Source organism: Cantharellus anzutake, assembly GCF_015039405.1.
Source record: "Cantharellus anzutake strain C23 chromosome Unknown EI90scaffold_37, whole genome shotgun sequence".
NCBI lineage: Eukaryota > Fungi > Basidiomycota > Agaricomycetes > Cantharellales > Hydnaceae > Cantharellus > Cantharellus anzutake.
In genome coordinates this window covers 372,947-388,263 of record NW_024066987.1, presented here as the reverse complement: position 1 = coordinate 388,263, position 15,317 = coordinate 372,947, and the positions used below count along the sequence as shown (strand labels likewise).

Here is a 15,317-nt window from a genome sequence, read left to right as displayed (position 1 = left end):
AAGAAAAGGAGGGAGCAGTGCTGAGTGGAGTGGTGTGCCCTGACAGAGGCCCTGAAAGAAAAGTTTGTTGGTGACAAAAAAGGTGCAGGAAATTGCCAGTTTACACTATAATTGGCACCAGCTTGGCACCACCTTGTCATGGCCCTGCAAAGTCCCCGTCTTTTCACCACTTCTGTCACCTGCACCCCACCACCACCATTCTTGCACCCATTATTCGTGCCCATTGTCCATCACTCAGTGGCGCCGATAGTGGTTCCCATCTGCAGCCCTGTAGCGGCACCTCCTCCTTTCTGTCAGGGACAGCTTCGAAAGCGGCGAGGTCCCAGCGTGCGGGACTTGGTGGGACGAGTAGCGGCTGTGCGTAGCGGCGATCTCGTCGCGGGGTGAGCGTCCCCGACCACTTAGTCTGAAGTGGGAATGTGAGTTATTATTAGAAGGGAAGGCTACACTACTTGCCTGAAGTGGGAATGTGAGAAGAAGGCTACTTCTTCGGTTCCCACTCCAGCTGTTATTATATACATGCGGGATCGGTCACATGGGGCGCGCCACGTCACCCTTGCACACAGCCACGGCTCTCCGGGTGCCTCTGCGGGAGATCCCGAGAGGGCCCGCTGTGGGTGTGGGGCGAGCGTGGTGGCAGTGGTGGCGATATAGGAACGGTGAGATACAGGAGGGGGGAATGGGCATGCGCGCTGGTGATACATTGAGCAGCAGGAAAGGTGGTCCATGTGAGAAAGAAAGAAAGAAAGAAAGGAAGAAAGGGGGAAAGGAGAAAGGGAGAGGGAGAGGCGGTGTGGAGCGGGGGAGTGGAGCGAGGGTCGGGCGGGGTGTGCCCTGACACTTTCCCACCACCACTTTAGTTCACCTGCCATTTGGCTGCACCCAATCCACTCATGGCTGAGTGCACCATGTGTTATTCTTATTCATTCGCTTAACTTACTAGTGGTTGATATTGTCACTGCTGATCCACTCCTACATTGACATTTGGTTTATTCCTTTATTGACATTTGATTTATTCATATATTGACATTTGATCCACCACTATATTGGCACCTAGATTGTCGGCCCCATTCAGTCTGCCTCCCCACTTCGCTGTCCTTTGTCCATTCACTCTTTATGTCCATTCATTCCTTCTGTTCCATCTCCCTGGTCCTCATCACTTATTTAGTTTTGTTGCACTCACCATTCCATTCCCACCCTGTGTCAGGGGACGACTCCCGGGTCCCCATGACCCTCCCCTATGGTCCACAGCCCTGAGGTGTAACCAGCCCTATCCAGGGCACAACCTACTGTGGGTAAGAAGATGAGAAGGAAGCTAACTTCTCATCTTCCCACAGTGGCCACCATATCAGGAAAACTTCCAGGGATACCCGGAAGTCACATGAAGGGGTAGGAACCGGGCCCGGAGCATGCGGTGCACGGAGCATGCGCGCATGTGGGAAGTGCAGCAGGTGGAAGCGGGTCCGGACATGGGTCTGGGTCCGGGCTAGTCAGGGTGTGTGCCCTGACACCCTGCATCGGACCAACTGGCCCCTTCTCTGTTCCTCCCTCATATTTATATCTTGTAAGAGTACTACTTCTTACCTCAGTTCAAATATCGACTAGAAATCCCCCAAAGTCCTCTTGTCTTTAAGTTCACCTCTAAGCTTCATCTCCACCTGAGTCAATGTCACTGCAAGGTCCCTCCCACTAACTTGAAATATGGGACAGCCTAGAACATGTGGCGCAACGCTCCAGTTAAGTCATTGAAGCCAAAGTCCCAACCTGTCAGAGTCCGCGCGTCTATTCGCAGCGTAAGAGTATCCCCAGGAAACTAGTCGATATCAAAGCTGGGGGCTAGCCCAGCTGGCATAGTAGCCTTATGTACATGAGTTCTGCTAACTCACGAGAGCGCAGTTACATTGGGAAGATGGTAACTAATAGAAACATGACATCAAATAGGAAGATAGAAGATGCGGGAAATGAGGGAATATCAGGTAAGGGGTGATGCGATAGCGAATATAGCGCAATGAGTTATATCTGCGTTCTAACTACGTAATTATCTCACACAATCTCGGCTAACAATTACCTCATTGATATCGCTTAGAGTAAAAGGGGGGCCGGATAACCGGGCGTCCCCTGACACAACCCCCACGATGCCTTGCAATGGAGTATGTCAGGGCCCGGCCTCGGACTCGGAGGCTCCCTGACCTCAACCCCCATCTGACCTGTCCTCACACTATGTGGGGCATGAGATGTATAGTAAAAGGAAGGGAATATATACACTTGCCTATGCAGGGCATGAGATGAGAAGAAGGGTAAAGGTCTCATCTCCCCGCATGGTTGCTATATAAAGGAATGGGTCACATGCCCACAACTATACAGCTCCTAGAGTTGTGTAGTGTGACCCGGAGGGAACATCCAGGTGGCAGTGCCCAGTAAGCATGGGAACATTCTGGGCGAGCTGCTCGCTCAGAAAGTTCCCACACTATCCCGTGCACATGGATACACAACACAGAAAGGCAACAACAAGGCAACAATGAAGGAATGGAAGGAAGGGATTGGTTGGGGAGCCTGGGGCACCCTAGGGCAGGGTGCTGAACCCTGACAGAGTAGCATATTAGCTAAGTGTCCACTCACACTGCCACACTCTGCTCCACTTCCCGCAAATATTTTGAATACCGTTTCTGACACACCTTTTGAATTTTGCTCTATTCTTCTTGCCCCTCACTCCACTCCTGCCATTCAAATAACTTCCTCTTCTCCATCTCCAGTGGTCCTGAATGTGAAGGAGACTGAAACATTATCTCTTCCTGAGCATCTTTGCATGTTTACACATCCCCAAACATGCTGATCATAATCACTTGAAAGGCTGTCTCCTCAAAGTTGCATGCTATCCATTAATGCCATTGAATCCATTGCAGTCAACGATTGCACCTCTAATTTTAAAGGTCCTAAGATTGGTTGCGACCCTCATCAATTAGAGATTGTCATGTCTTGGGAGTGTATTTTCCCTGCATCTCCTGGCATGCTCTGTACTATGCAGGTTGCTGTTGTTGTAAGACAGCCAAGGGGGGTCAGCTTGATGTGTCAAAACAAGTTTTTGCCATGTCAAAATTTTTGATTCAAATATCGTATATACAGGTCTAAGACACGTTGATTATACTCTATTTCCGTGCCCACTTCATGTTGCATTGCTCATTGTGGGACCCACAAGTCCAATTTGGTGGTATGTAAGTACCGAGGCCTTGACATAACCTGTGGAACTAAGGATATTCCCCTACCTTGTATTGATGAGCCCCTCATGTACATTCAGATGTAATTAGTTGGGCTAGCCGCACTGCCACATACAAACGCGGCCATGGGGTAACAAAATAGAGTACAACAACAACAACAACTAAGGATATTCATGAGTCACAGCTGCATTCCCCATATGCTGAACTTACCCAGACAGTCTCACATCCAGCTGCAGTACACCTAACAACTGCTGAGCCATCCTCGATCTCTGCCGGGGAGACTTGAGAAGTACAACACATGAGTAGACTGGTAGCCCATTTGGGTGTGAAACGCATTGGGCGGCCACTGGCATATGTTGCTGGTTGTACAGAGGCATCGGCCACATTGGGAGTGTGACCACTATTGCCAATATCACTGACAAGTTGTGAGTTTTCTGGTGGAGACTCTTCTAAGTCTGTAGTACTGGTAGATAGTTCCATGTTAAATCCATTATAAAATGTGAGACATACCGAAGGAAAAGTGTCAGAGTACCGAGCTGCTTGGTCTCTAAGTTGAGGAATCCGGAGCTCTCGCTGGAGCTGAGACCGAAAGGGAGAGGGTCAGTTTCAATGGGGGAACCTGATAGAGTGGGTTGTGATGGAGATTCTAGCTGAGCAGCAAGGGGGAAATGAGAGAAGAAAGTTACCCTCCCTGCTTGCTACTCAGGAAATGATAAGGTCAGGGTACTCAGCAATGTGGGGCCACTTTACAAGAGGGAATATATTACATGTCTGTGTCAGTCCAGGGATAGTGATCGGGCAGTGCCAGTCTGGGGTTGATGTGTCATCAGTCATGAGTAAACAGTCCAGACCCAGTTGTACCCTGACAGAAAGGTGGGAGCTGTGGGCATCAGAGATGTCCAACTTTGCCGCTACAAATCTCCTTCTCCTAGTTTCTGCTCAGTTTGCTACCCATCGGCCATTCCAGATCATCTTCAGTCCTTCCAGGTCAAAATCTGAGATTTGAAACTTGGGTGGAGGTGGCAAAGGTGAGTGTTTCTTGGCATAGTGGGCCATCATATTATACTTCCACACTGAGTTAGCCCCCTTGGGACACCAAGGGCATTTGACTGGGACATTAGCACATGGATTTGAGGGTGATGGTTGACTGGCAGCAGCATAGGAGAATTTTACGAGTCTTACACAGGTTGAATTCAGATAATCAATGGTGAAAGATTCCTTATTTGACCCTTTTGTCAACAGGGAGGATGAACCCTGTGGCCTCTGTCTGTCACCAAGCCCATTGTGCCAGATCGTCTCTGAGGAAGAATAAGATGTGGGCTGCAAAAGTGCAGGAAAATGCATTAGATTAACAAAATGGCAACTACCATATCTCAGCAGTCCCCAAATGAATTGAATAGGGAGGGGGGGTCCTTCCAAAGCCGCTGAAACCTGAAAAGGGACATCAGGTGAGATATTTCCCTAAGTGACCCCCCTTGAAGACAGCAATGGTTGACTTGATGTCAGGGCACACACCCTGACTAGCCCGGACCCGGACCCGCATCCGGACCTGCATCTGCCCGCTGTGCTTCCCGCATCCATGCACGCTCCGTGCGCCGCATGTTCTGGGCCCGGTTCCCACCCCCTCATGTGACTTCCGGGTATCCCCGGAAGTTTGCCTGATATTGTGGCCACTGTGGGAAGATGAGAAGTTAGCTTCCTTCTCATCTTCTTACCCACAGTAGGCAAGTGTATCTACTTGCCTCTTTATCTATCCATCTCCTTACCCACAGTAGGTTGTGCCCTGGATAGGTGTTAGAACTGGGCGAGGGCGGATGATTCCGGAGGGGAACTGGAGACTTAGCAAGGAGGGACCTTGGCCTCAGCGACTCAAGCGGAGTGCTGTGCCATTGCTGTTTGTCCATTTGGTCCTTAATTTCATAGGAGGCGAGCAGGAAGTCTCTAGGGGGCATTTCAGGTCAATTTTAGACTAAGGCCTAAAATGAGTATGTACAGGCACCGATATATATATAATGGGGAGGGTGAAAGCACAAGGAAACAAAGGGGATTCGAATTGGAACGAAGGCGTCCGAATGGGAACAAAGGGATGACAGAAGCGGAGTGGTACCAAAGGTCATAAGGCAGAACCTGTGGTACGTCTGAAAGGAGGTAAGGAGGGCGAAGCCCAGAGGGGCAGGAGGATGAGGGGAAGTGGGGATGATGACTAACTGGCTAGAATGGGAAGAAGCAGCAGTCCAAATAGGGATGAGGGGAAAACGCGAGGGATACATTACAAGCAGTGAAAGTGCCAAAGGTGATCCATGGAGCTCGGAGGTTGCGGAGCTTACGGAGGTTACAGAGGCGGGGTTGAAAGTCCGAGGGATATTGGCAATGGTGTTTACGTAGTATGAGGTCACCAATGCAATGGACTAAGACCGAGGTGGAGTCAAAGTCCGAGGTAGGAGCTATGACGGAGGCTTGGAGCAAAGGTACGAGCGGTGTCCGAGTACGAAGTACGGGACAGCAGCAGAAGGTCGTAACTTGGTGGGAGGTCAGTGGAAGAGGACCAGAGGGAAGAGGGAGGAAGGAGGAAGGAGGAAAGGTGTGGAGGAGAGGAAAGGTGTGGAGGAGAGGAAAGGTGTGGAGGAGAGGAAAGGTGTCAGGTCCAAAGGTGAGTATCGGAGCAGACAGGAGAAGAGTAGGAGGGTGACGGAAGGGTGGAGGTGTTGTGGGGAGGAAGCGGAGGAGTGGGAGGAGGAGTAGGAGGAGGGTGGTGAGAGGAGTGGTGTTCAGGCCGAGGTGAGTATCGGAGCGGACGGAGATAGGACAGGAGAGGGACGGAGGAGTGGAGGTGGCATGGGGGGTGAGAGGAGGTGTGGTGTCAGGACCGAGGGTGAATATCAGAACAGACAGCAGTAGGGCAGGACTCCGGAGGTGGTGAAGAAGGAGGTCCGGGAGTCGGGTCGGAATCGGATATGCACGGATATGACAATAGGGCTGGTTACACCATAGGGCTGTGGACCATAGGGGAGGGTCATGGGGACCCAGGAGTCGTCCCCTGACACTTGATGCTTTAGCACAAGGATACCTGACCTACATTATCTCGGTGAGACACCTGATGATTGATGTTAGGTTTATTTCTAGTCAGTCTCTACTGTCTTATCATTCCATGTTTATTTAGCATTTATCTTCCTTTTTCCAACCTGTTGGTTGCCTCACTTTCCTTTATTTGTAATAACTCTTACTCCTGTTACATTCAAGTAATTGATGCTTACAGCCAATTCCAAAAAAAATTGCTGTTTGGATCTCATCGAAAGAGATCAGGTGATTCTCTTTTCCTGAAAAGGTTGACCAGATCCATGCCTCATGAAAGGGTTTCCTTATTTGGTTGAATCCGCTTAGTGCTGGGGTCCGACCAGAAACGTGACATAGTGAATTTTTGTCAGGGTTCAGCACCCTGCCCTAGGGTGCCCCAGGCTCCCCAACCAATCCCTTCCTTCCATTCCTTCATTGTTGCCTTGTTGTTGCCTTTCTGTGTTGTGTATCCACGCACACGGGATAGTGTGGGAACTTTCTGAGCGAGCAGCTCGCCCAGAATGTTCCCACAGGTCACAGCCACAGTTCTGGGTGAGCAACTCGCCCAGAATGTTCCCATGCTTACTGGGCACTGCCACCTGGATGTTCCCTCTGGGTCACACTACACAACTCTAGGAGCTGTATAGTTGTGGGCATGTGACCCATTCCTTTATATAGCAACCATGCAGGGAGATGAGACCTTTACCCTTCTTCTCATCTCATGCCCCACATAGGCAAGTGTATATATTCCCTTCCTTTTACTATACATCTCATGCCCCACATAGTGTGAGGACAGGTCAGATGGGGGTTGAGGTCAGGGAGCCTCCAAGTCCGAGGCCGGGCCCTGACAATTTTCAGGTCCACCCCATCTGACCAACATCTGACACAGCATATAGGACACATGGGGTGTTGGAATATGGGATGGAGTAACCTCCCTGGCATAATGGGCGAGTAGTGTATGGATGCACACTAGAGGTCCTGGGTTCGATACCAGGCTTGTCCATTTTATGTCATTTGTCCAGTCACCTGGTTTACCTCAGTTGAATTCATGACATAAGTCTATAGCGCTAGCAGTGTTGAATTTCTTCATGGGGCAACATTTACAGGCATATTTTGCCAGACTGTGGCACAGTGTAAGTGCATGTTACGTTGTTGATCATTGTCAGGGCACATACCCTGACTTAGCCCGGACCCGGACCCGCGTCTGGACCTGCTCCACTTCCCACGTGTGCTTCCCGCGCCGCATGCTCCAGTCCCCGGATCCTACCTTCATGTGACTTCCGGGTATCCCCGGAAGTTTTCACCATATTGGGGTCACTGTGGGAAAGTGAGAAGTTAACCTTCTTCTCACTTTCTTACCCACAGTAGAGTCATTGCCCTGGACAGGGCTGTTCATAGGTTAGGCTGTGGGCCATCGAGAGGGGTCATGGGGACCTGGGGTCCGTCCCCTGACAATCATGCCACATGACATCCTTTGAATTTTTCAGGGACAAACAGTGCAAATCAAAACAACTCGGCACATGGGATGATGACAGGGACATTCTGGCTGGGCCATGGCACGGTGTAAATGTGTGTTGCATTGTTGGTCATGTTGGCAAGATGCATGACATCCTATTTATATTTACCAGTTAGTCATGTACATTTTACACAAATGACAACTGGGCCTGAACATGGTATATAGGACACCTGCAATGATGGCAAGGAGGTCAGCGCATTGCCCCCTTTCTCCTGCATCCACTTCACTATCCACTTCACTATGTCACACAACAGCAATAATGGTGTATCTTCTGAACCTCCCACTTCAGGCCAGATGTTGCACACCCAAACTGAGATCCCTATCTTTCCTGGCCAATGGGGCCCTGTCACAGTCTTCAACCCCGCACCCACCTATGTTGCTGGCACTATTCCTCTCCCCATGTCCCAACCTCCCGCTTCCACAGCAGAGCCATCGCGGTCATTGAAGGGGAAACAGACAGAAAAGGGAACAAAAGGTACTTATATTCATCTTACTACCTTTCCCAAACTTACTCTGGACATACTACTTAGATTTTGAGTACGAGTTTATGTTGAATACTATGGATCCGAAGAAGGAGGACGAAACTGTCTACTTTGTTGACTCAAAGGATCAATCACCACAAGAAGTTCTGGACGAGATTTTAACCAGGATGGGGGTGGACCTTTCTGTCCACCGGATTGGATACCACCTATCTGATGAGAAGCAATCCATTTGGACTCGTATCAATAGTGCGGAAGATTTTGCTGTTGCAGTCAAGGCCCAACGTGACATTCAGTCCCGAGCATTCAAGCAAAAAAAAATGTGTATTATCAATAAGGTTTGCAACTCTATCTACATCAGGGAGTTGTTTTTACAGTGTGTCACTCTAGGATGCAGTCAAAAAGGAGCCATGGCCTGGACACATGGTGACCAAGAAGTGCCGCACAGCCACAGATCCGAGTGACCCGCCATCCACTGCATGCCAAGCGATATATGAGGAGCTTTGCAGGAAACTCTGGTGTAGCAAGTGCATGTGACACTGTTACCACCACCCAGGTGCGGATTTTCGTCATTTACATGTCACCAATGAGGCACTTGCAGTCTGGGCAAATGCAATGGTATGTATATTTGGCTCTCATGTTTCGTGTTACTGGGACTGAAGGGTCTCATAGGTTGATGGTGTCAAGGATGTTTCATTCACTCAGCCACCCAACAATCACCTTTTTAGGGCATCCCATCTCAAACCCCAACAAAATGATGGCCCCAGCTGGAAGCATGCAAGGTCACTCACCCCACCATCACCCTCTCTAATGCCAATGAAGCACAAGAAATGTGTTTCAGACACTAAAAAGGGTTTTTGGGGAAGATGCAAGGTACAAATCAATCTCTAAGTCGCGTTCAGGTCCATTCATCCACTCATTCAGAAAAAGCGCCAGTGGTTCTTGTCCCAGCTACTCCAGAGAAGACTCGCCCACTGTCAGGGCACATACCCTGACATAGCCCGGACCCGGACCCGCGTCCGGACCCGCTCCACTTCCCGCGCACTTCCTGTGCCGCACGCTCCGCTCGCCGCATGATCCGACCCCGGATCCCACCTCATGTGACTTCTGGGTATCCCCGGAAGTTTTCGCCATATTGGGGCCACTGTGGGAAAGTGAGAAGTTAACCTTCTTCTCACTTTCTTACCCACAGTAGGCAAGTGTAGCCTACTCTTCATTTATCTATACACTTTCTTACCCACAGTAGTTATGCCCTGAGATGGGCTGTGTTTACAGGCTAGACTGTGGACTGTAGAGAGGGGTCATGGGGACCCGGGGTCCGTCCCCTGACACCCACCCATTGTAGATCTCTCACCCAGTCCTATCAAGCATGCCTCAACATCAACTCTTCCCCCCACATCCCACTCTCATTTGAAACACCATGGCAATCCTAAATCGCCCACTTCCATTTCCATCATTGAAATATCCTCGAGTTCAAGCACTCTGAGCACATGCACTGCTGTGCATCTTCCACCAGTGGTGCATGTTGATTTGGACTCGGACTCCGGGTTTGACAATGGATTTTGCGAAGTTGATCAGGATGAGAGTGCTGATGAGCTGTCAGGGGATGACTCCCGGGTCCCCATGACCCTCCCCTATGGTCCACAGCCCTGTGGTGTAACCAGCCCTATCCAGGGCACAACCTACTGTGGGTAAGAAGATGTATAAATAAAGAGGCAAGTAGATACACTTACCCGGAAGTCACATGAGGGGGTGGGAACCGGGCCCGGAACATGCGGTGTGCGGAGTGTGCACAGATGCGGGAAGTGCAGTGGGCAGACACGGGTCCGGATGCAGGTCCGGGTCCGGGCTAGTCAGGGTGTGTGCCCTGACATGAGCTTGATTCGGAGTCAACTTGAGGACTTCTGTCATAGTTCCTCTATTCTCCAAACATGTACCATAGCATAGCCCTCATGTATTATAACCAAAGTCAGGCAATATCAGATAGTTAAAACTACAAATAATGAAAAAAAAAGTGTAATTATTGTACAATGTTTTACAAGTAACTGGCATGCCTAAACCAGCTGTGTGCTTGATCACTTGTCACTGAGAATACAGCCCTTAGGAGCAATTCTGTTGCTCAGTGGTGAGATGCAGAGGCAAACTCATTTTCAACATAGTCATGATTCCTTTTCAGCCATTGTTTGATTGTCGAGAATGCCTCCTCTATCGGGTTGAGGTCAGGGGAATAAGGAGGGAGGAACTCAAGCCTAATACCTCTGCAATATGGTTAGTATGATCAAGTTGGTCAGGGACCGCACACACTGTTCATCACACATCTCCAAAAGAGCATCAGACTTGTGAATAGAGGCATTGTCCATAACAAGCATGGACTGAGGCTGAGGATATGGGTTCATGTGAATGAGAAGTGAGGCAATAAAGTCATTGAATGATTCTGTGGTGTAAGTGCCCTTCTGTATATCAACATGAATAATCCCATTTGTGGACATAGTGGGAAGAACGGAGTATCTGAAGGAATAAGAACTGAGCATTGAAGTTACTAGGTATGAACCCAATACAGACTTAGTGCCATGGATAAAAAAAATCACATCACCGAGCCCTCTCCCCACATGATGCCCAGCCATATGCATGTGAGGATGTGTTGCGATTCACCCCTGTCTCATCTACAAAGACAAGCAGGTCCGGGTGATAAGTTGTGCCAATGTGTATCCTGAAATTGGCTTGCAGTTGTTCATCACGTTCAGCTGCTGGCTTCTGAAGCTAGTAAATGATCAGTTAGAGCCACAGTTTTGGAAGGTAGTGACTGGGGGTTGACCAACCTTTTTCCTAGTGAGACCACGCCTATGCAACTCTCTTTGAATTGTCTGAACACTTGTGTCAATTTCGAGTTCATTCGCAAGGGCAGTTTGCAGTTCATAGAGGTGCAGATTAGGCTTCTGTTCAATGAGGCTATCAAGAAACTTTGAGAATCATGAGTCATGAATATCCCATGAAGAGATAGTCTTATAAAAATCACATTCACTGTATGGACACTGAGTGTCCGGCATCGCCCTCGTGTCTCACCTCAGTGGATGTGGTGCTGATAAGGAGTAGCAATCAAATGTCGGATAGTGCGCACAGGTACTCCTGAGACCTGAGCAATCTCCCTTGGACTCATTTTTAGGGACATGGAGACCAGAAGGTCCTTTGCAGTGCACTTGAGATGTTTCCCCATGCTGAACAACAGGCAAGTGCAAGTACATATTTATTTATTTTATTTTATTTTATTTTCAGGAGTTTCACAGTACCATTGGGTCCGCCAACTTCCTGAAAAAAGGTTGAAATGTTGCCAAATTTGGCAGAGAAGGGGATTCCCTAGATCTCTTTTGATGAAATTCAAATGGCAATTTTTTTTGGAATCGGCTGTAAAAGCTCAATGTTTACTTCGCTGATGCCCTCAGTTCTCATTGCATTCACAACCACGAGACTGAGTATTATTTCATTCTAGTCTGCATTAGCTGTGACATAGTATGCCAACTCTAGTGGTGGAACACCCTCAATATAAGTAGATTTCTTGGACACTGATGTACGCTGTGGTCAACTCACGTTGTTGAGCTTGCGGTATGTGATGCACTGTTATGGCCCAGCACGCGGCATGCACTGCAGCATTGGCTACTGGGTCTCGTATTGGCCTTCAATTCTGCTGTTCGCTGTCTTCTTTGAGTTTGGTGGAGCGACGCAGCTGGTACCGGGTTCTCCAGGCACATTGACTGATGGCGTGCACTGCAAGACGCAGTCATCTGCATTCCTAGGGACATCCAAGGTGGGGCCGGGCTCACAGATGCTATGTATGAGACAGAACAGCGATTCGCCGTAGCAGGGCATCCAATTCCATTCAAAATTGTTGTAAAGATCCTCAATAGTTTGCAGCACGTTCATGTGTGTGAGATGACAGAGATGAACAATTTGAGCATTTGTGAGGAAGATATGGGGGCCGATAAGCGTATCGTCAATGTCTCCCCAGTACTCAGCATGCAACTTGTTGCGAAAGGCCTCAAGTTTGAGTTTCAAAATTGAATTGGGAGCTGTGAGAGGTCAACCAGCATCAAGCATTGCGTTGTTTGGTCTACACTTGGTCCTCAGCGGGGTATCTGTAGTTACCATGCTTATAGTTTGTTTGGGGTTGCAGGGGGATGTAGTGTTGCGAAAACTCAATTGATCAACCTAGGGCTAATACACCGTGTGAATTCATAAGTGCAAGCAGACTCCTTCCCAGTCACTCACATGATTTCTCCGAGGTTTAGCCACAACTTATGTTGCCCTCTGAAATCTGTCAAGCGACTGGTACAACTTGCAACACATGATGTTCCCACGCTAAGTTGTAATGAGTTGTACATAGGTTACGGAATATAATTTTTAGTATTTACGCATGCGGTCATTGCACCCAACCCAACCTGTGGAGACTAAGGGAGCACATCTGGGCGTGCGAAGTTTAACAGTTTATATATTACTTAGTTACTAGTCACTTGTTTGTGCCCAGTGGCATAAGTGGTATAGCATTAGCTGAGGCTATGCAGTCTTTTTAAGTGGCACATGTTCAATTCTCACTTTTTTTGGGCCCTCCCATGGAATAATTGTGTGAAATGGTTGTTTTCTGTACACTAAGGAATGGAGGGTATGAAAAAAAAAGTTTCCTAAGTGAGAATCGAACATGTGCCACTTAAAAACACTACATAGCCTCAGCTAATGCTATACCACTTATGCCACCAGGCACAAACAAGTGACTGGTAACTAAGTAATATATAAACTGTTAAACTTCACTGTTACAAAAATGGGGCCGGAGGCGCCCATTTTCGTCCATTCTGGCGCAGGAATAGGGAAGGGGGTTGGACATAAGGGTTTACAGGTTGTTTCACAGATGGTTTAACATGTTGTTGAACAGGTAGTGTGGCAGCGGGTTTTTGTTGATTATTGATTGGATAAACTTAATTACTATACAAATCATGTGATACAGAACCCATAAGAGTCTAAAATGGGAAATTCCCATTTCCATAACATCGCCCCCCAGACTCTTATGGGATTCTGTGCAGAAGGCCCCAAAATGGAGGAAAGGAACAGAAGAGAAAGGTTGTGAGAAGTCTCACAATAAAGAAAAAGTCCCTCAGCCAGCACCAAAACCCAGTGGGAAAGCTTGGCATGAGGTTTAAATTACGAAACAAAACATCAAAATTATAAGAAATTATAAGAAATAATGTAAATGAGGCCTCAGCCCCCCAGACCTCTATGGTCCCACAGGGAGGTGGCTCACCAGGTGGTCGCATAGGCCCTAAAAGATTTGGGGCAGACAGAAAGGGTGCCCCAGAATGGACTCGGAGCTGAGTCGAGTCCGCGCTACAAATAGCAGAGCAGAGCCGACCCAATGGTGTTGGAGTGCGGTGGAGAGGAGGCCGCACTGAAGGAAGTGGGGGAGAATGGTGGGAGAGAGGGAGCGGATGTGGATGTGGATTTGTCGGAATCGGCAGAGGTGTCGGAGTGGGAAGTGGAGGAGAAAGAGAGAGGGGATGCGGCGTTTCTGGGGGTGGCACAGGGATGAGGGGATCCAGAGAGGGTGTGGGGCGCGTGGAAATGGGCCGGGTGTGCCAGGGAATCGGTGGTGGAGCAACCGGGTGTGATGGAGGGAGCGGCAGATGCGGCGAAATCGACATTTGCGTCGAATTTGGCGGATGCGACGGCGTTGAAAGGCGCTGAGGGGCTGGAGGGGGAATTGGAACGACCAAACGCGACGAAATCGCCGGTTTGGGTGTCGATTTTGACCCAAAATCCATCAACTCGTGAACTGGACGCGTCTGCGCAAGCGGACACGCGATTGCATGAGAATGACGCGAATTGGGGGGGTTGGACAGCGTTAGAGTGGTCGTTTGAGGGAGGGAACTGGCTGGGGAGCGCTGGGATCGCGTCAGAGCGGCGCTAGAAGGCTGCATTTCCAGCGAATATGAGGCAACAGCCTCCTTGACGCGTTTGAAATGTAAATAGAAGTCAGCCAGTCGCCTAACCAAAAAGTTCCAAGCTATATGCGAGCTACTCAGCTGGGATCCACCCAGTATCAAACTACAATCGCCCCGGGGGTCCACCTCAAAATCGTGCGGCATAAGTCCCAGTGCTGCTGCTGCCTGGGTGAATTTTCGCGCTTCTTGGACAAGAAAGCGCAGTTGGTGACGGCGCGAGCGTACGAGGCGATAGAGGGCTGATCCTGTGGCCCAATCGCGCTTGATTTCCATCCCAATCGTCTCCAGATTCAGCTGTCTCCATTCCAATAACAGATCCAGCGGTGCGCGCGCGCCTGGAAGCGTTCCACTAGAGAACTCCTCCAGGACTTGCTGCAGAACAGAAATCGCCTTCTGGCGATTGTCTGGGGGCCTCGATGCGGGGTATCGATGCGGTATTTCCTGCGCAGGGTGTTGCATCTCTGGATTCCTGAGTGCAACCGGGGTTGGGGCACCAATGTTACAAAAATGGGGCCGGAGGCGCCCATTTTCGTCCGTTCTGGCGCAGGAATAGGGAAGGGGGTTGGACATAAGGGTTTACAGGTTGTTTCACAGATGGTTTAACATGTTGTTGAACAGGTAGTGTGGCAGCGGGTTTTTGTTGATTATTGATTGGATAAACTTAATTACTATACAAATCATGTGATACAGAACCCATAAGAGTCTAAAATGGGAAATTCCCATTTCCATAACATTCATGCACCCCCAGATATTGACCTCACAACCTTGGATGTAACGGAATAACCACTTGCTCTAGTAGTAAAGCTCAGTCTCACTATATGCGCGAGAACTATTATATTACCTAGTAGTAAAGCTATAAGGTAATATACAATGAGTTATAAGATATAAGAAAGAAAGAAAGATAACTAACCTCAGTCTCACTATATGCGCAAGAACTGAGGAAAAGGGAAACTAATTCAAAAGATTGAATATAGTTTGTGGACTTCGCGGATAAGTCCGAAGTGACCAAAATAAGTAAGAAGAAAAGGTGTTGTGACCAAGTAGTCACGCTACTTCGGGAATGTGGCTG

The 15,317-nt window shown here is 48.9% G+C and overlaps 3 protein-coding genes across 3 annotated transcripts; 1 reads left to right on the top strand and 2 right to left on the bottom strand.

Moving 5' to 3' along the window:
- Window positions 1–3,245: 3,245 nt before the first annotated feature.
- On the bottom strand, window positions 3,246–3,695 carry EI90DRAFT_3126361 (uncharacterized protein; the record flags this gene model as incomplete). Its single annotated transcript, XM_039063910.1, has 3 exons — window positions 3,246–3,280; window positions 3,331–3,376; window positions 3,426–3,695. The coding sequence occupies 3 exons, from the start codon at window positions 3,693–3,695 to the stop codon at window positions 3,246–3,248; spliced, it is 351 nt and encodes a 116-aa protein (XP_038914063.1).
- A 543-nt stretch (window positions 3,696–4,238) lies between these two features.
- On the bottom strand, window positions 4,239–4,421 carry EI90DRAFT_2896154 (uncharacterized protein; the record flags this gene model as incomplete). Its single annotated transcript, XM_039054019.1, has 1 exon — window positions 4,239–4,421. A coding segment is annotated over one exon (183 nt), but the record flags the coding sequence as incomplete, so codon positions are not given.
- A 3,604-nt stretch (window positions 4,422–8,025) lies between these two features.
- Window positions 8,026–9,155, top strand: EI90DRAFT_3126360 (uncharacterized protein; the record flags this gene model as incomplete). The annotated part of the gene is made up of 5 exons (XM_039063909.1): window positions 8,026–8,260; window positions 8,316–8,602; window positions 8,655–8,724; window positions 8,821–8,882; window positions 8,937–9,155. 5 exons carry the CDS (start codon window positions 8,026–8,028, stop codon window positions 9,153–9,155), a joined length of 873 nt encoding a protein of 290 aa, XP_038914061.1.
- Window positions 9,156–15,317: the final 6,162 nt, after the last annotated feature.